Genomic DNA, 27,903 nt, shown 5'->3' on the forward strand with positions numbered 1-27,903 from the left:
AGGAAGGAGAGTCAGGAAGGTATCACAGGTGCCAAATGAGACGTTACATCCTCAATTTATAACTTCCATTTAGCGCCCACTCACCCGCCCATCCTCCTGCTGCGCCCCAGTTCGGCTAATGCAATTACTCCGTTGAAACTGGAGAATAGTAAGTACAAAATAAAGAATACAAAACAACAGAGAGACAGAGGGGCAGGGAAGAGTAAAGCTATAACCCTGAAGCTGGGGGGTGCAGACTGCTCATTTAATGACAAAATATTGGATGACAAAAGCGATGAGGATGGCGATGACGGCAAAAACCATGAGGATGAGGAAAGCGCACTGCTCGTCGCTCAGGCTCTGTCTGGCTCGGGTGGACTCTGTGCCGATCCTGGATCCTGAGCTGACCGCGCTGCTGGCCAGCGCCGCATCATTCCGCTGGGAGGAGAGGGTCACCGTGGGGCTGTAGGGACCGCTCAGCTCCGGGGCGTCCTGGCACTGCCTGATAGCACATACTCGGAAACGATAGTCACTGTTGGGCTGCAGGTTCTGAACATGGAAGGTTGTAGCAGAGCCTTTGTAAGCCTGAGAACAGGAGAGAGGAAGAGATTAAAAATAGTATATAAAATTATAGAAAACATGAAGCAAGAAGCTGTACTGAACAATGAAGATGAAAATTCATCTTTCTTACTGCTTCTGAGTAACTTCAGTGACAGAAATAATGAAAATACACTTGTATCTCTTTTAACTTTTATTATTTTTCCAGTTGACAGAGTATTTTTGATTCTTTTCATTAGACTTGTCCTGTTTTTTCGCCTTGGAAGACGTGGAAAGCCATCTGCCTCAGCCGTCTGTCCAGCTGACACACCCACAAGTTTTTAGAGGACCTCGTGAACCTGATCTGCTTGGTTGCCGTAGTGACACTTTCTTTGATTCTCTTTAATGAGTGAACAAACGTTTCATTTGAAGCCTAAACTTTAATTAAGCCCACCACACAAAATCAAAATTAAAAACAATTGCACACAAAATTACAGGAGGAGGATATGAGCAGTGTTATTTAAATACTGGATGTCAAACTAGCAGTGATACAAAAATTACTTTCTTAAATATGGGCTTTGAATCCAAGCCACCAAGACTGACAAAGAGGGAAACAAAGGGGGATGGTAGCCATATATTTCAGCGTCCCGATTCAATTGCCATATACGATGTGGTGAGATTAGCATAAGCCTGCAGAGACCATTATTTCATGTTAACATGGCCACAGGCCATTGAGAGGGATGAATGTGGTGGCAGGGGTTAGACACCTGGTATACCTCATGGATCAATGACCTTTGCATAATGGGCAATTTAAAGCCAGCGGTGAGTAATACAGAGTGCTGCAAAGCCACAGCAAAAGCATCAAGGCCCTGGGATCCATCTGTATCCCACTCTGCATAGAAAAAGGCCACTGTGATGAATGGTGGGTCACATGAAGGTAACACAGAAGGACATAAAACACAAAGGAGGGGTACAAAACCTTAACACGACAACATCTGTACCTGTTTAAAATCTGAATTTCCTATCATACACTGCAAGCTGTAGATTACTGGGTCCCCCTTCATAGGCGGCAGGGCCTCCCACGTGACTTCGCAGGAGTTATCATCCAGACGCTCCACTTTAGGGGCTGGAGGGTGAAGTTGGAAATGAAAGAGGGAAAAAAATGAGCTGTGATGAAGACAAGCAATACAGGCGACTACTTATTTAACTGCTTTAAAATAGACTAATAGAAATGTAAAAAAAACCCCCACAAAAAACCCAACTACAAAAAAAAACAACAAAACATCACTGACAGCATTAGAAAGGTACACACATGCAACACCCTCTGCATCAAAAAAAATTAGGCCAGTGCTAAAATATCAAACACTGCAGTCAATCCACATGGACTCCCATGTTAAATGGCCAGATTTAGAGCATTTAAATACATGTTTAGAGCCTGACACAGTTTCCCCTTGATGGCAACTTTAATGTGAGTGAAATATCTAACCAATAATCAATAAATGCAGTGTTGCTGTGTGCCTGTCCAAGAAGTCTGCAACAAATTGCACTTGAGTTTTGAAGATTAAAATCTGGTATTTTATTAGTGTGTTACTTAACACTAGTTAGCAGCCATGTGTGTTTGCAATTAGCACAGTTTATAACAGTAGCCTGCTTTGCAAACTGATCCAAGTCCTCCCTCAGGTCCAAACACGGTCAATTCTGGCTACTCAACATCTAAAACGCTACCGGTGGTTATATCCAGGCTAAAATGGCTTCATTTAAACACAGGTAAACTGAACTGCTATTTATCTTAGATTCCCTTTGAAGGGTGGTACATTACTGCAATGGAGATGTGTAAAAAGGCTTCTCTGGATTAAAGTAACCAAAACACCATTTGAAGTGAACCCCGCATAATGCATATTCTGCAAAATAACGGGATGTAGCTTTGTTGACAAAATAGTAAGAGACATCAAAGTTCCCAAACACTTTTCAAACATGAAGTAAACTCCCACTTTGAATGCGAGCTTTGGGGGATTTCTGAAAATGGAACTTCTTCAGACACTCCTAGCTTTAATACAAGAGTACTTGCTTTTATATGAACAGTGACTCAAGCTGATGGATAAAAAAAAAAAAAGTGCATTTTAGAGAACTTAATGTGATTGTTCCCCCATTAGCAGAGTACCTAACTGTGAGTCACGCTGTTCCTTAGGTAGGTGGCAATTTGAGCAAAAACAATAAAAAAATACGTGGTTGTACTGGACTGGTTGAAAGTGGCCTGGTAATGCGTGAAGAGATGGAGCGGCAAGTAGCATTTTAGTCTTTTGTGCCTTTGTGATATCAGACGTTAAACTCAATGCTGAAATGGCTTGTCTAAATTCAAACTGTCTATATTTGAGAGTCCACTTCACTGTGTGGGGAGACCAGCAGTGTTGAGTAACACTGACAATCTGGCACATGACTGCTTGATTCAAAAGAGGTGCCGCACTGAGAATAAAGCCTACATCCTCATTACTGACTTCAACGCGTAGGATCAAAAGAGGCTCTGCAGAGGCTGGCAGAGACCAGACCACAGAGCTGATCTACACGACTTTTGATGAGAGCAGGCGAGTGAATCTCTGGCAGTTTGGTCTAACTCAAATGCAAGTCAAGTTTGGGTCACCTCAGGTTAAAGGATGAGCACACAGTGTCAAGCAGTGAGTGTCTGTAAAGATAGTAGGAACTGTTTAATGCTTAGGACAGAAAGAAAAAAATGTGGCACTGTACCTTTCAGAGGAGCTGGAGGAGAACGTGGGGTAGTGAATGTGTAAACATTGGAGAAGGGCCCTTCGCCCGCCTCATTAAAGGCCTGGATGCGGAACGTGTAAGAGGTAGACTCATTAAGCCTCTGGACTTTGTGTGTGTGGCATGGTCCTTTATACAAGGATATAAATCTGCAATGACAGGAACATGGAAAAAGAGAAAGGATTTAATGAGCAAAGGATAAATATTAGAAAAAGCAAATGGCATGAGAGACTTCTCTATCTGAAACTACAGAGTGGCAAAAGGCATATCATCAGTTCCTGTCTCCTTCAGCTTCCAACGCAATTTGTCTGCTGCTTTATTTTCAATCACCCCGCCCTCCTGAATACAGTTATCTGCAGCTTTTGCTCAAACTCCAGTCTCCCTTCTTATTGGTTTATCTCTTGTCAGATCGCTTTCTCCCACCTGAATAATGACCGACTAACCTGCCATTCTTGTCCCCCATGTGCAGCTGATACTGAAGGGCATCTGAGGTGGCTTTGGCTGGGCCGTCACCCCACTTGAGCCTGAGGGTCTGGTGGCTGAAGGCGGTGCACTCCAAGCGGGGGGGCTGTGGGGGCAGGGGCTTTGTCTTCAGCTTAAAGGTGTGACTAAAGGGGCCTGCTCCCAGGCTATTAAGGGCTTGGATTCGAATCCTGAAGAAGAAGAAGAAGAAGAAGAAGAAGACATGACACCAGAGAGCTGGAAAGGTATAGTAAAACACTGCAGTGACAACCAGAGGACCTTTATGTCCTTGATTTTACATTTTCTGTACAAATTCACTAAAAGTTGACAACAAATTCATTCATCTCAGTCCCTCTTAAAATGTTAATCCATGAACTCTGTCAGTATTTCTGTCTCGTTTAGAATAATAAAACACATTCAAATATCCAGCCAACAAAAAAATGTTTGATGTCTCGTCTGGAACCCAACTGCTTTCTAAACAGTTGCCAGCCCTCTTCACAATAGACAAGGTTTACAGATGTAACCAATTACATCTGCCCAAGTTGTCCCCTTTGACATCTTTTGGAACAAAGCATCACAGACCAAGTGAATCTAAAAGCATGGCGTGTCCAATTTGTATCACATGTTATTCCGCATGAGCACAGAGACATAATTTAAAAACTGCTCTTTCTGCCTTACATCTGGAAAGTTCTTAGTGGTGTAGCATAACTACGATGCTACCTTTAAAACTTGCACCAACCTGTAGCTGGTGTCAGGCTGTAGATTTTGGATGACGTGTTTGGTGACCGGACCAACAACAATAGGTTGTCGCTCTCCAATGTCAATCAGGTAGGAATTGATCTCAGAGCCGTGATCGCATGGAGGGTCCCAGCAAATACCCAGGCAGGTGGACGGAGAGTAGACCGGCTGTGGCCGGGACTCACTCTCCTCCTCTTCCTCATCTTCATCCGCATCCACTGGAGTATCGTAACTTCGCAGCTCAGACTCTTTGAGCACGTATATGTTGCTGACAGCAGCAGGCACAGTGCAGGGCGTCAGGCAAAACACTGCCTCGCTGAAGGGACCCACACCAGCCACGTTCACAGCCTATTAACAAGAAACAAGAGTGCGCCCAAGAAGTTGATATCAAGTACCACTTGTGGTGTGGAAGAACACCTGTGCAGCATTAACGTTTGACCACAAGATGGAGTTCCAATGTAAACGTAAACAATTTTACTCTTCAGTCAAGAATATGCTAAAAATTAAATGCACCAAACAACTATCCAAATGATAACATCCACAAAATTGGAGAAAACCTCAAATGATGACATTTAGTAACGCTGCAGAAATTATTACAAGTACTGACATTAAAAAAAAAAAAAAAAAAAAAACCCTGAAAAGAACTATTCCACTCCGGCAGAAAGTGGTGTCTCAAAGGATAAGGGAACTGATGCAGAACTGTTTCAGATATTTCCTACTGTGCTGGCCTAGTCAGCTTTATGTTCTCAAATTAAATTAAAGTTAAAATTATTCATTTTACTGGGAGTCCTTCGGATTATTATGAGATTCTCAGAGAATATATCACACTTAAATAAGGTCATAAGATAGCATAATAGTCTTTATATAGTGAAAGATGATGTATAATTCTGCTTTAGACTTTTATTTTAACCATGGTGAAGACTGAAAAAAAAAAAAAGGGGGGGGGGGGGGCTAGAAATCGAGAAATAAAATCGGAAATAATGAAGCACTCACTTGCACCCGGCAGAAGTAGTTGGTTGCAGGCAGTAGGCCTTTCATTTCATGACTGAGGCCTGGTCCACTATAACAAATCTGCATGCTACCCTCAGCTGCTCCCCACTCCAGACGAAACTCTGTCACCGGAGCTCCATTACAAGGAGGGGCCTAGATCCCAAACAAGAAATGAATGAGTATGATGCATACAACACTCAATTTTGAACACATTACTTGGGGCAGCCAGTCTTACCTCCCAGCTCACAACAACACAGCTGGAGGACTTGCATGTGGTGGAGGGAGCTTTGCACTGCTCAGGGGCCCCGGGGCCAGTCGTAACCTCAAAGCGCTCCGAAAGAGGGCCAAACTTTTCACATGAAAAGAACAGAACTAGTTTATACAACCAGAAATTTCCAAATTACACTTTTAAAATGTATTTATTGAGACTGTTCAAAGCACACTGGGAAAAAATAATTAAATCCCTTACAGTGTTATTCAGTATTATTAGTCTCTCACCCCAGCCTTGTTTGCTGCCTTGAGCCGGAAACTATAGGTTTTGCCAGGCATTAACCCTCCTACAGAACAGTCCAGCTCTGGACCCTGGTAAACCTCTTTGCTTTCCTCTGACTGTGGCCCGCTCATTTCTATACTGTAGCAAGAAACCGGGCTTCCTCCGTCTACCTGAGGGACACCTAGGAAATTTGTACAAACAAGTATTTATAAAGATCAATACACTTTGGGAGAAAAAAAGAAGCACTGTCCAAGAAAAATAACAGTGTATAAACAAAGCTAAAATGCACAAACAGCAAAATAATAGTAACTGTACAATCAAAGATTAGTGCTTTGAGGTTTGTTCACAAGACAAATAAATGCATCAACAGAAGCCAGAGATGCATCCCACACAGATCTAAGTTGGAGAGGAATGACTCACCCCAGCGCAGTTGCACCTCCCTGGCTTTGGGCTTGCCCACCAACCGAGGGGGCTGGCATTGCCCCGGGGGCACTGCGGGAGTCTGGACCTGCAGGGTCTCTGACAGCTTGCAAGTAAAGACAACACACCAATTAAGACCCACAGAAAATAACAATTTCACACTCTTTACTCTCTCCTCTTACAAAACACACAGGACACAGATTGTCATTTTCACCGGCTTATCAGACCGACTCAGGCTACAGCAGTCCGGAGAGGAGACGAATGTGAATGCATCGATCAAAGGACACGAGCATACAGAAAAATACGCTGTCTTTATGGGTAAAGTTAGACATACTGCCTCACAAGTGAATTATACACTCAACTTCTGTGACAAAGGGAAAAAAAAAAAGCCCATGTGAGTGTTATGTCACATTGCGCTGCACCAAAAAGCAGGAATTCGCCACCATGACTCATGTTTCTTTACCAGCTCCATCTTGAATAAATGCATGCACAAACAGCTGATGAAGAAATTAATGAAGAGCGTCTGTGAACTGAACTAATTAAGAAAAACATTCTCTGACACATGCAGGGAGGGTTAATCGATTAGCGGGCTTTGTCTTGTACTTACACACCAGGAAGCATAGTCTAATATCCAACATAAGCAACTGACTGAATGACAATTTCCTATTAAAACTTGCCATAAATAGATTACATATCTAGAATCATTTGTGTCAAATTAATGAAATCATCACTGTCTGCTTACTCACAACACTTTGAATAACAGCTCAGAAATGCATCACTCATAACCAAAATAATAATAATAATGATAATAATAATAATAATAATAATAATAATAATAATAATAACAACAACAACAACAACAACAACAACAACAACAACAACAAGAAAAGGGGCTAACACCTAGTGTGATTCTGAAAGTTTTTATAAGATAAATAAGTGTCTGTTACATTTTCTAATGTTTCTAACAGTAATCTCAGTCCACGTGTATGCAAATCATTTAAAAAACAAAAACAAAAAAAAGCATAACAAAACAAAAAACGCCCAAAAAACCACAGCCATATCTTACCCTCCCTTTTCTCCCTGCAATCAAATAAATATGTAACTGATGCATCAAACTCTGAATTCCTGTGGTGAAACACAAGGCTATGTGCGCAACCATGTGCACACGTGTACTGACGTTGAATGACTCACCGGGCTCTGCCCCCCCTCGCTCATGCAGTAAACTCGCGTCTGGTAGGAGCAGCCGGGCTTCAAGCCCTCACACACATGTTCCAGAGCTGGCCCCGAGTACACCTGCCCCCACGGTGAGCCTAAGCGGAAAAAACATAACAAAAAACACACACGCACGCACAGACCATTTTAATTACATTAAAATTATTTCAATAAATGAAATCATATATTATTAAATTTGTAAATTATTACTGTCACCATGAGGAACTTACCACTTGTGCCTTCAGAAAGCTCCACAACATACTTAGTGATTTCTGAGCCACCATCATCTTTAGGGGGTTCTAAATTTTAACACAAGCACATAATTAAAATAATTATTTTTCTATATAAATCATTATGTCCCCAAAAGGGTTGACTACTTATCCACCTGAAATATATTAATTCATTTTAAAAGTGTGCTATGAATCTACAAAATTTGATTTCTGATTTCGGCATTAGAATAATCTCAGTTAAAGCATGATTGGCCAAGGATGTTGCCTTGTTTTTTCTTCTGAAACTCATTTTAGTGCACAGAAACATTTGAAAATATCTTCATAACTGCAGACATGTTTTTTAAATGGTATTTTGAAATCTGGAAGCACAGACACGTACAGCGGTGATGGATGTGTTTGTCCAGTGAGGTGTGCGTATGAAGGATTCATGCTTATGTCTGAAGAGAAGAGAATTGTCAATCATCTATAGTACAGACAGCCTGGGATGTCATCCGTCACATAGGTCCAGGCAGAGCTCAGTCAGAAAAATGAACTTGCAAACTGGACTTGCCAGGCTGTCAACTACATGAAGAGTGAAAGGTTTTAATAAGTCAAAAGGGCAACTAGAAGAAAACTTACCCCAGGCCATTTTGAAGCTGTTGGGCAGGACTCTTCCTCTGATGACAGGCTTGAAGGGACAGCCAGGTATATCTGGTTTTGTGATGAACTCGACCACCTGGCTAGGGTTGCTCTTGCCCTCTGAGTTGTATGCCGCCACCTGGAGGAGGTGCAGAAATGCAGAAATAAATAAATAATAAACCCCTATCAGGAAATTAATCCTTTTTTCCCCTCTAGGTAGTAAATGAGGCCAAGTGTATAAAGATCATTATTTTCCCTGATAATAACCACCAACCAGATCCATGAGACAAAGTAAACAGTATGCCTGCAACTAAAATGGCCTCAGGCAAATAGCACATTATGAGAGAGATGACTCTGCAGAGCTTGTGGTGTCTAAACAGGTTTTATTCTTCTCAATTCAAAAGGCAATCATGAAACGAGACAATAAGCTTTATTGGGATTTGCATTTCTCTGCCGCTTCTGCTATAATATTGAAATCTCTGTGAGCACGCTGAGCAGCGTTCATCCACGAATTGTACCAAACAAACCTGCACAGTGCATAGCCTGCCTTCGCAATGTGCAGCTGGAAAATTGGAAATGAGGAATTGAGGATTTCTTGAGATGGCTAATGAATATTTCTATCATTTAGCCATATGGCGGCTTGTTTATGTGATACTTTTCTGACAGTTTCATGCTTTGCAATGCTGTGGTGTGGATTTGTATGGCCATGTGAGTAAAGCTTATAAATTCTATTACCAGTCTATTAATTAATTTGGATTTCTTGCTCTTGAAACACAGGGCAGAAAAATAGCACCTGTTACTGTCACTTGCTGCAGGAAAATAACAGTTATTATGAGAGGGGAGACACATTGAACACCTGTGATCTAGTGCAAATGCAGTTTAGGAGTACAGCTACTTAGCTAAACTGAATATGACACACTTGTTAAATACAGTCTTATGGAGGAACTTATGTAATCAACTTTTTCTTTTTTTCCTTTTTTTTTTTTTTTTTTTTTTTTTTAAAGGAAATACCACAAAAGCAGTTCACCTGAATTAAAAGAATGTCTTCTATATGTTTTGGCAATCAGCACTGCTGCCTCTAGCACCAAAACCAGAAACCCACCACTTCCTTCTGAGGACAACCAGTGTAGTAGAAACAACCACAAAGATGCTTTGGGGAAATTGGGAAGGTGTTTATATGTCTGAACGTCTGGATGTCTGCGGTGAAAATGCTGGGCAAAAATGATATTTTTAAAGATGGATTCGAGCTAAGAACTCACTAACGTCACAGCTGAGGTGATGCCATCTCTGAGAAATGTTTAGTTTAACAGGGCACAGTAAACCTCTTAAAAGTGGGCTCTATATCTTTCAGGCCTGCTCAAACAAGGCTAAACAGCATTTACAAATTGCTGTAATCAATACTAAAACAACGTTTACAGGATATGGAACTGTGTTTTAGACAAAACTCATTTAAGACGTCTAACACGCTACAAATATTTAGAAAAACGAATATTACAGATTTATTGAACACACACTATTTTATATAAAGATATGGATCATACATCTCAAGCAGGCGTCACATCTTCAGTTTAATTTCAACCAATTATTAATCTTTGCCCATTTTCTGAGCTCAAAACTCTTTAGTAAACATTCAAAAATTAAATAGGAGACTAATAATGTTGGGGAGAATGGGAAAGACTGGGAATCTGGGAATGTGTGAAAGAGAAAAATATATAGGGAAGAAGACACAGGCAACTATTTGTCCAAAGGTTCTAACATTACTGCCGGCCCAAAAAACTTGTGTAGCTCAAACACTTTGCACAACTAGGTTCTCATTGGCTCTTCCTGTTGATGTTGTCAGCTGCCCACCGCTTTTCTAGCAGAATCTTGCAAAACAGATGACTCACAGGGTCAACATTGAACTCAGCAACTTCCCCGCCTAAAAGCTGTTCCTCTCCATACACACTCCACAACCTTGTTTTCAAAAATCATTGGGACACTTGATATTATTATTATTATTATTATTATTATTATTATTATTATTATTATTATTATTATTAATAATAATAATAATAATAATAATAATAATAATAATCAGCAAATAATTCCCAAGCCAACATATCAAATATTGAAGCTTTAAAAATAAATAAACAAATAAATACATGCTCATTCAGAATTTGTTAACCTCAACATTTTTCCAAAAAGTTGGACAGGAATGCTTCACTGCATCCCTGAGCATAAATTTCAGAAGTTCTACATTTATGATCTGCATTCTTTTAATATTTTCATTTAAAAGATATGATTTCATTTATTTCAAATTAAAGTACAACCAAAAGGACCAACGTCAGTCTTTGGGCTCCCTTACCCTAAACTTGTACTTGGTGCTCCTGTGGAGATTCCTAATGGTGAAAGAGAGTTCGTCACCGTTGTAGCTTGTCTGGAAGCCATATCCCTGAGACAAAGACAAATGACAAAGGGAGGAGGAAAACAACCAGGTGAGCAATGGCTTTCAAGACAACCACTGTAGCACAGAAAGCAAAGTGGTCTGCAGGAGCAATAGCTGCAGGGATTACGGAAGCTTTCGTCTGGTTCACGCCACCTACTACGTTTTGAGGGGCAAAAGCAACAAAGCTACAAATATGTCAACTTTTTAACCTAGAAAAAAAAAAGAAAAAAAAAATCAATTGGCTTCTGTGTTACCTGTCTTACCAAGCCCTCTTGCTCCAATTTTTCTTTAAACCTTTAACCGGTAGCTGTGACTCTTGTGATTAAGGATTAAGGATGGATTTACCATTATTTTTAAAAGGCACGAGAAACCACCTTCAATGGAGACCATCTACTCTCGAGTACTTAACACTGTTTAAATGTTCTTGTATCCTTTCCTTCATCCATGGATTGAGTCAACCCTTTCTTGCAAGTCTATGGGCATGTTTTTTTGACCTCACTGCTTAGTTTTCCAACTCTGACATCATCAACTGTGAGACCTAATACAAACTGTTACATCTGTTTAATATTAATTTATTTCAATTAGGCACAGAACGAATCTTAGGAACACCAACGGAAGTAGGACACAATGGACAAAGAATTAAGGTAAGTCTAAGCACAACAAAATGTGGAAAATGTACATATTTTATACTCTTTCACAAACTCAAGATGGCAACACAACTGGAAACACAACAGTCTAAGATAAGCCTGTATGCATTAACGGGAGGCACTTCACGTGGATGGGAAAAACATAATATTTTACAGAAAACAGTGTCTGCATATACTGCTGTTTCATACATGAGCTACAATCTCACATGATCAGATGATTTTAGGTTTACGCAGGAGACATACCGAGCCTTCCTCCTCCATTTCCAAAATATAAAAGATGTCATCCTCCTTTGGAGAGCTAGCAGGCCTCTGCCACTTCAGACACAGCCAGGTCACCCCCGCCATCTCCAGCTCTGGAGGGAAGGGTGGCAATGGCACACTGCATGAGGTGAACAGGTCCACCACTTCACTGAACTCGCTGGGGAGGGCAGAGAGAGATGGTGGATGGGAAAGAATGGGAGAGAGAGACAGAAGAAACACAGTGAGAGACACACATGGATGAAGACAGTGGATGGAAGAAACAGCAATATAATAACGGACAACAGGGAGGGTGCCATTCAGGAGATAATAGGACGTTAATGCACCTACCTTGTACCCATGTCATTTTTGGCTGCAAGGCGGAAAGAGTATCGTGAAGCTGGAGAAAGCTTGGTCACTTTGTACTGCTTCTGAGGTCCATAGTAGCACTGTTCATAAACACCAGTGCCCTTCCCCTTTAATGAACAAAGTGTTTCACTTAAAGAAACTGGAATACTAGTTGAACACAAATATCAATTCTTTAGAGATATATAAAAAAATAAAAATAAAAATAAAATTACCTCATCCCACTGGAGTATGTAGTTTTGAATTTTGGAACCATTGTCACATGGAGCCTATAGATAAAAAAAAAAAAAAAAGCAAACAAAAAAAGGTTTTTAATATTTCAACTAACTAGTAGTCTGTGCAACCACTAGCATTAATCCTCACCATAGAACAGTTTGAATGAAAACACAGAAGTGGTACAACACTGATGGGGGCATGGTAACAAATGTGAAGGGAAGGTAATTATAATTATCAGGTAATCATAGAAAGTGCAGGGATCTTAACTCTTCGTCATTATTCCGCCTCAAGGGGCAAATATGTGTGCATCGTTTATTACTATCACCTACTATCATTCCTGAACACAAAAGAAATCGTAGTTTCAATATTTAGTAATCTTTTTTATATCATACATTCTTGCTGCTTCTTAATGTCCAGCTTTAAAACTGTGGCTTCATCAGGCAGTCTTTTCTTTTACCTTCCACTGAAGTAAAAGAGAATTCTTGGTCCCACTGATCTTCTTGGGAGGATTGGGAGGATCTGGCTCACAGCTTAAAGTGGTGAAGCTCACAGCCTCTGATGGGTTTCCCTGTAAACCGCTACACATCGCCTGGACCCTGGGAGGGGGCATGACACAAACAAACAAAAAAAACATGTTTATACATTATTACTAGGAGTACTAAATCTGGATTTGAAATAAGAGGTGGTGGAGTGTTGCACCAACCTGACATGATAGTCTGTTGCTGGCCGAAGGAGTTCTAAAGTTGCACTTAGTTCTTCCCCACTGCATTAAAGGAAAATGAAAAAAAAACAACACCTTTTGAGTTTGATAAGGACATAGTCTATGCTTAATTTGTCATGACAACTGATGTTAAAACTTGTGGATGTTTCTTATACTCACCAGTGCATGCTCTGGTACTTCCCATCTTTACCACTAATTGAGATGGAGACATCATAGCAGAGAGGCTCTGAGAAGCTGGGGTCATCCTCCTTGCTGTCATTCTCACTTTCTGGCTTGGTGGGCGCACTCCAGCTCACTGTTGCTCCTCTGGCCTCGATGTCTGACACCTATCACAAGAAAGTACATTGGATGAGTATCAAGTTATTCCTTCTTCAGAGTATCTGCAGACTCTTAAAATACTGTCAAATTAATAATTTCCTACAACCCTTAAAACTCAGAACCAAAACTGGTTATGGCTGGTAAACAGCCATGCTTAGAAGTCTTAAAAACATAAGCATTTCTTATTCTTGCATTTTCCAAAACCAACATATTGCTTGGTAGTGGAAAAGAGTGTGGGATCAAAATATGCAAACTGACAGTGCATTGGGAAAAAGGTTTTCAGCTTCTGGCAGGGATGTGCTGTGCAACCCTAAGATATTTTTTTTCCATTCTGTTTGGAGAAGATTTAAAAATAGGTTGAGCTACTCTGCAGGGGGGGGGATTCATATGTGGAAGAACTCAATCAGGTCAAGTCTGTACCTCCTCCCCTCTGCCCTGCAGGCCCACCTTAGTCCTTTTCCTTCCCGCAGTTTGACTCTCTGTTGAGTAACGGACCAGTATGGCAGCAAAGAGCTGAACTTCCCCAGTATTCTGTTAACTTTATCTATTATATTTCCAACCGAGTTGTTTTTGCTACTTTTACAAGGAGCTCAGACGGTACCAACGGTGACAAATCTTATCTTATAAGGTCAAGCAAATTCTATTTGCAGTTCTACTAATTCTGACCCAGCTGCTATTGAACAGCCATTCTCGTCTTCATTTATCTACAAAGCTGCTGGGCAGCTGAGAACCCAACACCATTTTAAAATAGCAATTTCAAAGGATTAAAAAAAAAAGTATCTAGTATGAATATTTCAGTCAGATAATTTTGCAACTATAACATTTAATCATGTATTTTGGTGCAAAACAAATGGCTTTCTCATGTATATAATCTAACTATGTGAGAGCCAGGGGAAAAATGTATTTAACCCAGAGCAAATCCAAACCTTTCAGTACTTGTATAAATGCTGCGGCACAATTGGGAATAAAAGTCCCCACATGGATGGTAGTCAGCAGGTCTGACTCCATTAGTAAGATGCTAAGTAATAATTCATTGAGGTTGTTAATAGAATGTTTAATGATGCAACATAGTAGCATCATTACAGTTTCATTTTTTGTTAACGGAATCACATAAAATCATGCAAACTGCATTAATTAGATTTAAAAAAAAAAAAAAAAAGAAGAAAGAAGCAAACACCAACCTCTGGTTTATTGATGGTGCTCAAGAGCGCTTGTAGGGCCTGCGCCTCCTTGTCAAGTACTGAGGAGAGAAGAGAAAAAAGTAAATCAATTTATTAAAATACTTTAATAATAGCTACTGTTTTTACGTGCTGAACAAACAGGATGTGTCAGTACTACCAAAATCACTCTGTAAATGTCAAACTTCTTTTAAATTAATGATTACAGATCAACCTTCTGTTAGTTACTACCCTTAAGCTTTAAAGACTTAAAGAAAACTATCAAGTGAGGAATTCAGATATTTCTAAGCTGTGAAAATGATTCTCTAACTGGATCTTGAAAAATATTGTAACGGTTTTTTAAATGCTTCATTATTAGTAGTGGATTGTTTCTACATTGTAGCAATCTCCATCAGGTCACAATGTGAAACTATTCTTCCTGCACATTAAAACGTGACTGATTAAATAGTATCACCTTTGCCCAGCTATTAGTTTTCCCAAATACCATGCTAAAACCCAAAACCTATGATAAACCTCCACCCTTTAATACTCTTACCTGCTGACTCTCCAATTTTTCGCTTGCCTGTCTGCTTGTCAGGAGAGGACACTGTGTGCCTAAGTTGCCCCTGCTCTGCCTCCAGCCCTTTCCCTCCAATACCGTTATGAATGTCCACCGTTGGGGGACTGTTGCAGGACTTCTGTGGTGACGAGGGAGGGCTGTCCTTCACCTGCCCTCCTCCTTGACGCTCCTTCAGTTTCTTCTGCAGACGTTCATGTGTTTTGCTAGTTCTGTCATCTCTGTGAACCAACGACGGACGTCCATGTTGGGAGTGAGAATCTGTAGAGACTGTGGCACAAAAACATTATTCTTATAAGATGGACATGCAAATGCACATGATGAAAGTGAAGTAATTCTCTTAGATTAAGCAACTAAAAGAGTAAGACTTGACTCATGCCATTAGTGTGTAACCAGCCTATCCAAATAAAGTGCTGAGAACAAATACAAAAACAAACAACACAACAAGTATAACAGTATATCCAGGGACTCCTGACTCCAACTCACCCTGCTCTGGGTAAATATGAGCTGGATGGTACTGAGAGATGTACTGGGAGCTCATGTCGCCCACGCCCCCTGCCATGCCTGTATACAGGTGATGTGGAGGGGGCATCATGGCAGGGTGTGGGATGAAGGCAGGCAGGTGGGCATGGGGTGGTGGAGGAGGATGGTGGAGAGGGGAGTGCCCCCCTGGGTGGAACTCTGGTTGCTGAGGTAAAACCAGAACCCGCCGCACTCCGTTCTCTTCTATGATCTAAGGGGGGGAAAACAATAGCATTGAAAGCAGATATCAAAGCTACTCTCAGAATGATAAGATGCCAATCAGAAACACTGGGATGGAAATAGCGCATGAATGGCTACCTGTGAAATGTATCCAGGAGGCACATAGATTGGAGGCACTGAACCATTTGGAGACATCATGGGAACCTGAGCAGGACCTACGAAGAAGTTAGAAAGGCGCAAGATCAAACACCTTCCCTCAGGATAAACACTGTCATACATGGGGCTTAAGTTTAATACAAGCCCAACAGCTATGGCAAACCAGAACCACAATCCACAAATGTAGCACATTTCCGACATGCCACGCAGCAATGAATGAGTGATCAAAACTAAGCCAGAGCCCCCAATTTACATTTTTTAACTGAAGGGTCAGGGCTTTATTTACAGAAGACTCAATTAGTAAAGTCAACAATGCGGCCATTTACCTTAAAACTTCTATAGAAATAATAAACACACTTTACTTAAATCTAAGTCAGAAAAACTTCTCACATTCAGCTACTTAAAATTCCCATGCACAGGCAGTTTTAACTAAAGCTGCACCTCTGTAAGAGGAATATCCCTGTATATGATTTGTTTTTCTAAACCAGATGCATTTTCAATAAGTATTTTCTTAATACCTATGAGAAAAAAGGCCCAAAACGCATTTTTAAAAATCCTGGCAAATGCAAGAAAACCACTTTCCAAAAGTGCTGAGGAACAAAGTTTCCTGCTCTGTTGTGGGGGGCAGTTCAACGGCTTAGCTCAGCTCAGAGAAGAGACAGCTCAGCAAAAAGCCTTGGAGAAAGAAAGAGACCTCTCAGCCAAGTTTGCACATTCACACATTTCTCTTCTTACAGACCAAAGACAAACGCCCCCCAATGCCATATGTCATGGAGGAGAGCAAAAGAGATTGCTTGATTAAGCATTTTCACTCATTTTGTCAAAAGAGTAATAAGAGGCAAAAGCTATTCTAATTCTAACGTGTCTAGGACTATAGCCTGCCACACTCCCACTAACACTTAGCACTGCCCTCCTTCAGCACTAAGTCCAGCCTCCAGGTCTCAAGGAAGATTAACAGCAAGTACGAGCACAAATAGGAACAGCTGCCAGTTTGCCAGCTACCTGTTTTGGATATTTCCACCACTATTACTTCCAAATAACAGAAGCATTGCCGTTAATACATTCGGGACCAAATTACAGTAACTGTGAGGCTGTTGCTTTAGACTGTAGTAGCATTTAGTTAAGTGTAAACAGATAAAATCTCAACACAGAATAACAGGTCCAGAGTTCACAGTTGTAATCAGCAGCTCAACACAGAGGCGGGTAATGTTTGAGAGGCAGTCGAGCAACTTTGTTTTGTGAGAAAAGTAATGCTGCACCATCGAAGCTGACACAGCAGTCTTTATCTGTGTAGGTCAATCCAAATGTTGCACAGCTTTGGTGATATTGCTGTTGCTATCAGGAAAGGAAGTAAATGTGATCATTTCTATGCTTGTATATTATTCTACAGGCTGTGGGAGAAATGTGAGAGGGGAGAAAAGTCATGAATACATGATAAGAGAAGGTAAATGTCCATATGGGTAGACAGAAATGTTAACTTTAATCTATAGCTGATCATGACGCGTTCGCATCACTTTACAAAGAAAAGTAGTACGACAGCTTAGAATTGAATCATACTCACATCCCCTTTCTGGTATTATTTGCTATACAAAGGGTTACAAAGAATTTTACCCCACTGACCCAGTGTACCGAGCCAAGACTAAATGCATCAACAGTAGCCTCCAGGAGACCCAACTACGTAAGCCCATGATTTTGCAGGGCACCTGCTCCCTGCTAATAAACTTTCTTGAATAAGACAAACAGAAGATAGGCCTTTTATACTGAAGTCAAAAGGGCAAACAGGCAGTGAGTCATTTCCCTGCCTAAGAACACAGGCTGTGCAAGGACAAAAATTCAGGTAACATGAGGAGACTTTGTCTGAATGAAGCCAGTCACACTGGCTCAGCCATCATAGATTTTTAGATTAACAATATAATTTGAGTAGGAGTTCAAGGGCTGCATTGTGAACTCTACTCACTTTTAAGAAAAATCTGTTATGCCACTCAGTACTAAGCAGCACATCAGCCTAACAACTGCCTAAAGCAATTCTAGTTAGTGCCTCTGATGCTGAGGAACAGGAAATCTGATTAATCTCATTAGCATGCTATACGTTGTTCACACAGAATGAAAAGCTTTGTGTCTACCAACTTGGAGTGCATGGGCTAGAAAGTACAAGGTAAGAGAGGCAGGATAGAAGTCCACGATGTGAGAAGCAGGGTGGAAAATAGGGGGAGACACCCACTCTTTTTACATCAAACTGACGCACGCGTGCTGACAAAGATCAGATTATTTGAAGAAAAAAAAAAAAAAAAAAAAAAAAAAAGGCCACATCCCCACCCCCCTCCTTCCCCTGAGTCAACCGAAGCACTGGTTGTGCTGACGTGGCCATGGAGTGCCAGCCTTCCAGAGGAAGTTGCCACAGAAAAAAGAAAAACTCATTAAGAAAAAAGAAAGTATCAGTATTCCTCTAGGAGTTAAAGACTTTTCAAAAGGCCGCATACATGTTCACATACACAAAAATGAGCTGAGGCCCTTTGAGCACCCACCTGTTTCCGCTTGTCTTAAAATGGGGCTCAATAACAAAAACAGTCAAGCGGAACTTCACGTGCATGCTGCAAAAATACAAAACTTGGCAGACGTGGTGTTGAAATAATAGATTATAAAATTTGCTTGCTATAATACAAGCAAACTGTCAGGTTTAATCCGATGTACGATGAACCCTCAATTACATTTGAAGACTACAAAGAAGCAGATAAGCTACATAGAGTCTGTTTGGGTTAAGAGACAAGTGTAAAAATCCAGGAAAGCATTCAGAGGGAACAACAGTCAGTATTTTCATATGGGCGCTCTCAATGAGCTCTCACTGGCAACACGATGAACTGTGGTCCTATAAAGATGAAGTGGGCTTGATTAATTAGAGCTAATAAATTGTCTCTATCAGCAAATAAAGAGGAGAGTTAGGGTAGGCAGGGGATGCAAGAACACTTACTGACAGTGGATAATAATTACACCCAAGCAAGGGAAAAGGAAGTACTGAACTGTCAATAATCCCAAAAAGTAATAATTAGAACTTAAAACCATAACCTGAATTTTTAGTGATGACACTGTGGCAAATTGTTCCCTTTTTTGCATGATATAGCATTTTTCTTTTAGGCGGGAAATATCTTTCATCAAATTAAGAAGGCAGTAATTTATAGCAAGCGCAACATTTTATTATCAGATTACAAAGGCTGCATGTGTACACCCATCCTCAGACACAGTGCTGATCCAAAATATGCCTGCTAGCATCCAACCATCACCAATCTATCCAGATAGAGGAGGAGAAAAAAAGGAGAGGGAACTGTGCAAACCAGAACTTGAGGAAGCTGTAAACAATTGAACATTTTAAGAAAAAAATAGACATTTTCTTGGGTATTTGTAAAGTTAATCTGAATATCCTAAAAATGTTAAGGCATCTGTGTGAGTCTTGCAGCCCCCACCGGTATGAATGACGTTTACAGGAAGGGAGGGAGTCAGTAACCTTCATGCTTGTGCTTATTACAGAACATCAGAGGCTTATACTGCTGTAAGCCAGACTAAACCAGAACAAGAGAGGGGCCATGACTACAGGGGGCACTTTTTTGTAAATAATGAATTATCTGACTATGTTCAAGAAATAAAGATTCCACTTTAAAAACAGTTTCCTGACATAAAGTTATGATGTCTGAAATGATAATTTCCCAAACACAAAAACAGCTTAAGAGACATGCAACCATCTTATTGCTATGGACATCCCCCAACTGCCTAAACGGGGGTGGAGGGTGGGGTTAAGTTGACACCCCCCCCATCATATCCTCTTTACCCCTTTCCCTTGGTATCAACGCAGCAGCGGGAGAATGACTCACAAGCCCAGTCATTCTTAGAGCTACTCACTGCAGAAGCTGTGAATGAACTGTCTGCATCCACATGTTTGTGTACATGTCCTTGGAGTTAGGTGGGGGAGGTGATGAGCATAAAAATAGTGCTAATGTGTTTGATGTTTGCAGCCCAATCCTGTAAACCATATGTGATGGCTGTGGTTTGGGAAAGGGTGTTGTGTATGAAAAGAAGTCCAACTACAGCTGTTCACATGGGTTTTAATTTTAAATGATGCAATTCATCCAAATTTCTGTTTATTTCCAGTTAAAATAATAGGCTGACTACTGGTTGCTGGTAGCCTGTGCCACCAGCAACCGTTTCATGATGGCCTTAGCTACTCAGTCGAAAACTGAGTAACGTTGGACCAATGTTGCACCAATTACGATGGGTTCATTCATTACCATTGTTTCATTCTAAACATTTCCAGCGGCCACTTCTTCTGCCACCATTTTTTCAGGTAGACAGGAGGAGAATGCTTTAATTTGAAGAGACAAACTGCCTAAGTGCAGGCACACCAGTTTAAATTTCAGCAACAGCAGTAGACACTAGTGTAGATTACATCATAGACTCCAAATAGATTTAACACTGAAGTATAAATTACACCTAAAGAGGTGGTGGAAAATTAAGCAGCGACAGAAAAAGTATAATCCATATTTGAAATTCTCATTTAATGTTTTTTTTTCCTGTTGTTGGGGGGAAAAAAAACGTGATGGTTACATACATACAGTTTTCTAGGGTAGCCTATCTGAAACAGTTTTTCTGAAGGTTAGTATGCACTAACAAGCTCAAAAAATTCAAGTTGATGATACTGCAAGTGAAGTGGATCAAATTAACTCAACCCCAAAAACTCAAATCATAGGAATTATTTTCGTAGAACTTCTTGAACATAGATTGTCATCAAAACAGTCTCAAAACGGACTACACCATAGTATACAGTGTAGACAGTTTAAGGCACAGGATATGATAGATGTAACTTTCTTCAATAGGGAAAAAGAAAGACTAAAGACACCTGCAGATCATCAGAAATGAAGTGAAGTGAAGTGTTTCATAGCTGTGAGACAGCCTCAGCGGAGATAAGGGACACGTAAGCAGAAGGACTGAATAATCAAACTGAGTAAGGTGTGTGTCTGCTCAGTAACATGAAGGTCTGTGCACACTATTTTTAGCTTCCCGTCACAATACCAAAATGACTGATTTTTTGTGAAAAAAAATGGCAAATCACTATCAGGTTCAATAAGCCCTGTAGAACTAGACAGAGCTTTATGCCATAAACCACCGACTGAATCATCCAAAGTGATGGTGAATCACCGCAAGGCTATATCACATAAAGAAGTGGATCTAATCAACCTAGTGGTCCTGAAGCTGACTTGCCTCATCTGTCACCAAGCTTATCAGGTGGCTACAGATTCCAGTGATGCAGCTTTCTTCATCTACGTCTAGATTTGGCATCTAGAAGTAGGTAAAGAGAAAGCCAAATTAGGGAGTGCTGGCCTGAAACTGTGAGGGCATGTCCACTCTCCTTGTGGCAAGAAAGTTACCCAACACAAGCACAGTAAATGGCCACTCCAATTAGATTCTATCATCTCAGGTCCCGCCTCCAACTTAGCAAAAAGGCAAACGCCTTCTATAAACGACATTTAACAAGACTGTGCGTTCCTATTAACCTGGCTGCCATGCCCTAACACACAGAAATTGTGCACATTAAGCTGCTAAAAATATGTGAATATATGAGCACACAAAATGATGTCGTATAAAGCAAAAAGTGCGTAAGCCAGATCCTTTTGGCTTTGTGATACCATCATACACACCAGGGTTAAAGATGGAAGCATACACGTGCACATTAAACACTTAAGTGAACAGAGATATTGTTGTGTTGTATGGGTTGTTCTGAACAAACAAGGGAGGGGGAAAACAAAACAAAAAACAACCCAATCAACCAGCACATACATGCATGCATGCATGCATGCCTGCAAGCACAAACAGACACACACACACACACACACACACACACACACTTCTTCCTCCCTCCTTGCACTGCAAGCGGTGAGTCATCCCTCTATTCACGTCACAGAGAGATGAGTGCACCCTGTGACAGGCCAGTTAGTAGCAGTCACACTGATCTATGTGGCACCTCTCAGCTCCTTGTTTCTCCTCTGATGGAAACTATGCATGCTTGCTCCCTATTAGGAAGGTTTACTAAGCTCATAATGGGGGACTGGTGTGAGAACTCAGAAGAGAGGAGTAGGGAGAAGAGCCCCTGCTGTGAGCACACTGTATTATGGCTTCCTGGCTGGGCAGTATCACTTTCTATAACTCCTTTGTCATTTAACTATAGATCCCTGGGGCATGTCATCTCATAGTTATTTCTATATGCCACATGGTATAGACAAAAGGCCCAGACACAATGAGACAGTAAGCAGCAGTCTATATGGAAATCATTAAATGTGTCCTACAATGCTGAATGCCTTTAATGGGGTCACAAAGGGTATCAGAAATTAATCACACTATGTTAACATCTTTTTCCTTATCATATCAAATTCACAATTGGAGAGAGAGAACGCAAGAGTGGCTATGAGCTCGAGGAAATGTCAATACAGGGCAGGATGTCCCGTGTACCAAGCCATAAACAAAGCAAATCATTTTCAGATCAATGTTTTCTCCGGGCAACTACAATTTATCATTTATAATTATGGTACCACGACGCTCCCTCCTACAACTACGCTGGCACTTTTTTCCCCTCCTTCACACTGTCAGCAACACGTTAGGGCTAGACTTCATTGTTGCTGTCACAAAGCCAGCGTAATCACCAACAATTGTGGAAAAGGAAATGCCATCAGGACAAATAAGCATGAGTAACACATCTTACTCAAACATCTTTTGCCCCAAGCCCTCTACTAAACACTGTAATTATGCCATATTTTTCTTTAACATTATGATATATAGATTACAGATGCACCATTCATCAGGACAATGGATTTTTAATGAGATGAGGGAGAAGAATATAAAGAGAACAAAATTACATATTAACTGAGCGTAATCAAGCATTTCTCATGCTAGATTCGTATAAATAATGCACATTTTGTTAACATCTTTTTTGTTAGTTTGTTGTGTTAAACAATAGGCTCACTCATTTTTAAGTCTTCTAAAAACAGTACATGTGATCGTATGAGTACACAAAACCGGTTTTGCTTGCTTTAATCACTGCTCCCGTTTACAATGGTCACAGGTCTCTTCCTTATGTGTAATTCAAGTGATGAGGGACAAAGTCTGAAGGCTTTGATTAAATATAAAAAATTTTTTTTAAAAAAGCTCTCTTCTAAAGTTCAGCAAACGTAATAGGAGCGTTCAGCAGTCTGAGTTTGACAAGTCAAATGAATACCTTCCAAACTAACTGTGCTTTTCAGTAGGCATCTAATTGTTCATGTTATCCTCTTGCTGCCATATTGACAAGGAAAACAGTGTCCAGATGAAGAAAATAAAGAACTTCATACTTAAACCATGTTACCTTTGGAAGATACCCATTTGATTCAACAGTCTCAGAATGCTGAAGCCTCTTATTAACTTTAAAGACAGATGGAATGATTATAGTAAACAAAACACACTTAAATAATGCTTGCATGACCACATGTACATCACATACTACAGAACAAGAATCTGTCCTTTAAGCACGTTTAAAGATATTTGTCTTAAAAACATCTTGTCATATGCCATTCTTTGAACTAGTCACTGTTGTAACTGAAACTATACGTGCAATTATGGCACTGAGCAAGCTGAGAGCTATGACACATGACTACCATTCTGATATTTTTTCAGTAAAAATACATCACTGCATCCTCACCAACTTCCTCTCTTTCAAGGCGAAAAAACCAAGCTGAATGACTCCACATAAAGGAAATAACTGACAAGAACAGAATCTGTGTTAATCAGATTACCATATCCTGAGAAAAAAAAAACAAAAAAAAAAAACGCACTCATCAAGCACTTTATTAACACTACTGCAACCCTGTAATTCAATACAACCCCTCCTATAGTAATTTTTCCACCCCATTTACATACGTAACGGTGGAAAATATTATGCATGCTTTAAGATATGAAGCAGTTAAATGTACCACTACCAACCACCATGACTTAAATGACGAACATACAAGTAGAATGATCAGATTTACCAGCCCAACTTTGACTTTAGGCTCAACTTAATCTCCCTTTGTCCTACTCCCCTCTAGGTCTCTAGTTTTCACAAGGCTAAGTTTATCCAAACATTTCAACTTTCATTTTCTCTTTGTAAACGTGATGCAGAGTGAAGATTAATATGATTATCTGACAGCCACGCCTTCTCTACCAAATGCCAGAAAAGGCTCTTCAGTTGAGTGACAGTCATGCAGGTGCCTTATTTTTCATTAGCTGTTGATGATTTCTGCTGCAAATGAATGAGTTTGAAGCTTTAACATTTTATATGTATTCATATGTACAAGGTTATGATGAAAATTAAACCTTGATCTAATACTGTTGCCGTGTTATCTATGCAGAAAACACATAGTCAAACACAACGCCTAATTATCTCTTTAAAATGCTGGGGAAACTACTGTATTCCAAAAATAGATTAACAGATGACATTGTATGAACTAATTTTTAAAGGCAAAAAACAGAACTGAGAAAATACGTTTTTTTTTTTTTTTGTCTCTATGCATTAATGAATAAAGACGGGTGAAAAACATCCAGTGAGGTAAAAAAAAAAAAAAAAAAAAAAAAAAAGTTAAGACTGACTTAACTGAACGTTATGTCATATTAGACAACACAGATAAAAATTTAGACTAAAAAGATCAACGCTTCTTCTTACCTGTGATACACTGAAACTGACCATCCTCTCGTCGAATAGTAAAGGCCTCACCTGGGTTTACTTGCACCAGGATTACCTGTGAGAAAGCAAACAAGATGACAAACAGAAAAATATGAGTTTCAAACTCTCATTTCAGTGAAGGCATACTGAATGACCTACAAAAGTGCCATGCTTAATGAATAACTTTAAAATAATTAAACCGTCTCATACCCTAAAGAAGGTATAATTCAGGAAAGTCAAAAAGGTAAAAACCACAATCGTAAAAAAGAAAAAAAAAGTATTAAAAAAAAAAAATACAAAAACCAATATGATAATATAAAATATAATTTGCTGGAAAACAGTTTCTCGCCACAGCTAAATCAAATGTACAGGAAAGACAAATTTGTTGATTAAGAAAAGACACAGCTACGTAGCCGACAATGAGTCACACTGCTTATGTCATTTACAAAAGACCAGGAAAAAAAAAAAAAGCAAAAAAAAACAACAACCAAGAAAGCACAAACTAAAAAGCACACTTTGGTCTGTAAAGACATTTCCAATCACCTTCAAGGTCTCTGACAATATAACCTTTCTTTTAAGAGCTGCATCCAAAGTGTTATTGTAAGTTTATAACAATCATTATTTTTCTCCTTTCAATTAAATAACAGGTTAGCTTAGGTTAGAAAATGAAAATATCAAGATCACAAACTGATTATTCCGTTAACTTGTCTTTTTAAAGTCTGAAACATGCGCAACTAGGCTTTTGTTGCCTGGCACTGTGTGTGGGAGCTAGTTACCTCACTCTTGTGGAAGTCGCTGTCATAGAATCTACACTCCTCTAGCAAAGGGCTTTGACTATGGTTCGCTTCAAGCACTGAAATCATCAGCACCTCCATCTCTGACACTGCTCCCATTCATGTGCTCAGCAGGGAGAGGAAAGAGCCCTTTGCCTGCCACACAGAGCCTCATATGTCCATACAAACCCACACAAGCAGCGTCAGCAGCAAGCGTAGATGATGGAGGTGGTGGGAGGGGCAAGGGAGGTTTAAGTGAATCAAAGTCTCGCTACTTCAGAGACGGCTGCATGTGTATGTTTGTTTTACACTCTTTGATTTGAAGCAAATATGCTTTGTAGGATATTTCCTCCCCCATTTAATTTTACACTGGAAATTACTGTTGTAATCAATACTGTGACATTCACTGCCAGCCAATAAAAATCAAACAAAGGAAATTTTGCTTGCGAAAGATTTGACTGCTACTTACTGTTGCCCGCATTGCTTTTTCTCATTCAAGCGTCTCTGTTCACGCAGTCACAGAAAGGAAAAGATGCTCCAGGGTCTATCAGACCCTCCACCATTTCACCCAACCCTCATGAGAAATCACATGACCTGCGATGCTAACACATCTGGCTTGGATGTTTTCTTTTAACATCCTCCACTTCCATGAACTCCTGCATAAAGTCCAGGAAGAAACTGACAAGATGCGAGGAGTGCAGTAATATAGAGATCGGTCTCTTGCACTGGACGTAGCATTTACACAAAGTAGTTCATAAATCTCATGCTTGCTTAGCGTGGTTCAGCCGCATCTGCTCAAACAGCGTCTCTCTCTGCAGCAGGCGGCTTGTTCACTTTCGCCTCTGGCTCTAGTGCAGCCTCCCTACCGTCAGTATCCACAGCAACCCCTTCAACAAATAAGCCACAGCGATGTCCACGCCAAACCTTCACAGAAGGGATTGAAACGTTATCAGCAGTAGCCACTCTCCGGAAAAGGAGGCAGATGAGCCCAAGAAATCAGGAGCAAAAATAAGGAGGACTTTAGATGATGCCTCAGTTCCCTCTCCAGTTCCCTTCTTGACTCTGTGACTGACTGCGTGCCAGCTCAGTTAACGCCTGCTGTGCTCCTTAATATGGTTAATTTCAAGAGCATTCCATCAGGGTGTGATCATGGCACAGCTGAGCCGGCAAAGGTATAAGGGGTCCACAGCATGGGGAGTCCTTTGTTCTCTCTTTTTCACAACAACAACAATGGCGTGAGGGAGCTGAGCGACCCACGCAGCTTCTGAGGCTGACATATACGACTACGCTACAGTCCCTTTCCCTCGCCCTCCCTTCTCTCCCTCCCCCTCATACTCTCCCTGTCTCTCTCTCCCATTCACAGAGCAACATGCCGTACATCCTCTTAATACTCCGATCAATTTGAGCGGAGATGAGGTGGTAGGAGTTCAACTGCAGAGCTCCTGCATTTGTGACAATTCCAGCCTCGTGTCATTTGTGCTGTCTTTAAAGATCAGAAAGCAGCAAAAATGAAACAAAACCGAGAGATTATTTGTATAGTGACACAACGCACACAGCTTGCAAGTACTCAGTGCTTTACTAACATCTGTCCTCATTTACTCCAAATGGATCGTTCCTTAAAGCGACAGTGCTGATCACTTGATCAGCGTATGTCAAGTTACCCAATATTCTGCGTCACTGACACTGCTGAACAAAGAGTACAACAAACTCTTCCACAAAACAAAAATCACACAATCTGACTGTAAAACATCAAAATCAAATAAAAAACACTTCAAAAAGGTAAACTTTCGTTTATGCAGTTCACACACACTAAAAAGAAATGGATATAATCATTAGGCTGACACTCTTTGAATTATGGATTTTTTTTTTCTTTATTCTTTTTCCTTTTCCTGCAGGCAGTTATGGACTAAAGCACAAAGTGAAATATGAATAGTGAACCTTCAGCTTGATTTCACTTGCCTTTAATTTTTTTAATCTAAAATATTGCAGTCATTCAACCATGCAATTTGTAGACATTATTGTGTGTCCACACAAAATAATTATGGACAACTGCTTACTAAGTGGAGAGTCACTACAGCGCAAAAAGGCAAAATCTACTTATTCATCTGTAATAATTTATCCTTCATCATCCTCTGAATTTAAAACAAAATAAAACAAAACTGAAAACATCATCTTGCCATTAGTGAAACAAGCAAATGGATTTGGTGCGTTTTTTGAGACCTTAGAACCTGCCACATATACAAGAAGCAGAAAAAAAAAACAAAAAAAAAAAAAACTACTAGTTTGAGAATAACTACATCTAACATTTTTAATGCATAAACTGACTTTGCAGAATGGGGCGGGGGAACGACACCATAAAAGATAAATCACTTTCAGATAAGACAAGTTCCTCTTTTGATAGTGCCACGTGTCATGCACAAACATAGCTCTTACATCCCCAGGAAGCTCAGATGTAA

At 40.2% G+C, this 27,903-nt stretch overlaps 1 protein-coding gene across 4 annotated transcripts in view; it reads right to left on the reverse strand.

The window, feature by feature from the left end:
* Positions 1-223: 223 nt before the first annotated feature.
* fndc3a (fibronectin type III domain containing 3A) overlaps positions 224-27,903 on the reverse strand; it is a 45,111-nt gene continuing 17,431 nt past the window's right edge. For 2 of the 4 annotated variants that reach the window (XM_026191570.2, XM_026191571.2), the window contains exons 3-26: positions 24,675-24,750; positions 15,944-16,020; positions 15,590-15,836; positions 15,083-15,373; positions 14,551-14,609; positions 13,211-13,377; positions 13,034-13,093; positions 12,788-12,926; positions 12,330-12,383; positions 12,100-12,224; positions 11,755-11,929; positions 10,784-10,870; positions 8,440-8,578; positions 7,822-7,890; positions 7,571-7,689; positions 6,380-6,485; positions 5,965-6,140; positions 5,702-5,815; positions 5,470-5,619; positions 4,478-4,824; positions 3,720-3,929; positions 3,259-3,425; positions 1,518-1,642; positions 224-564 (exon numbers count right to left, since the gene is read on the reverse strand). In XM_026191570.2, coding sequence (XP_026047355.2) covers positions 241-564; positions 1,518-1,642; positions 3,259-3,425; positions 3,720-3,929; positions 4,478-4,824; positions 5,470-5,619; positions 5,702-5,815; positions 5,965-6,140; positions 6,380-6,485; positions 7,571-7,689; positions 7,822-7,890; positions 8,440-8,578; positions 10,784-10,870; positions 11,755-11,929; positions 12,100-12,224; positions 12,330-12,383; positions 12,788-12,926; positions 13,034-13,093; positions 13,211-13,377; positions 14,551-14,609; positions 15,083-15,373; positions 15,590-15,836; positions 15,944-16,020; positions 24,675-24,750 — 3,603 coding nt within the window. In that variant the 3' untranslated portion in view covers positions 224-240. The remainder of the gene's footprint in view (positions 565-1,517; positions 1,643-3,258; positions 3,426-3,719; positions 3,930-4,477; positions 4,825-5,469; positions 5,620-5,701; positions 5,816-5,964; positions 6,141-6,379; positions 6,486-7,570; positions 7,690-7,821; positions 7,891-8,439; positions 8,579-10,783; positions 10,871-11,754; positions 11,930-12,099; positions 12,225-12,329; positions 12,384-12,787; positions 12,927-13,033; positions 13,094-13,210; positions 13,378-14,550; positions 14,610-15,082; positions 15,374-15,589; positions 15,837-15,943; positions 16,021-24,674; positions 24,751-27,903) is intronic. The other 2 variants (XM_080288639.1, XM_080288638.1) reach the window with 1 other exon arrangement.

Source organism: Astatotilapia calliptera, chromosome 14 (genome assembly GCF_964374335.1).
Source record: "Astatotilapia calliptera chromosome 14, fAstCal68.1, whole genome shotgun sequence".
In the NCBI taxonomy this organism is placed as follows: domain Eukaryota; kingdom Metazoa; phylum Chordata; class Actinopteri; order Cichliformes; family Cichlidae; genus Astatotilapia; species Astatotilapia calliptera.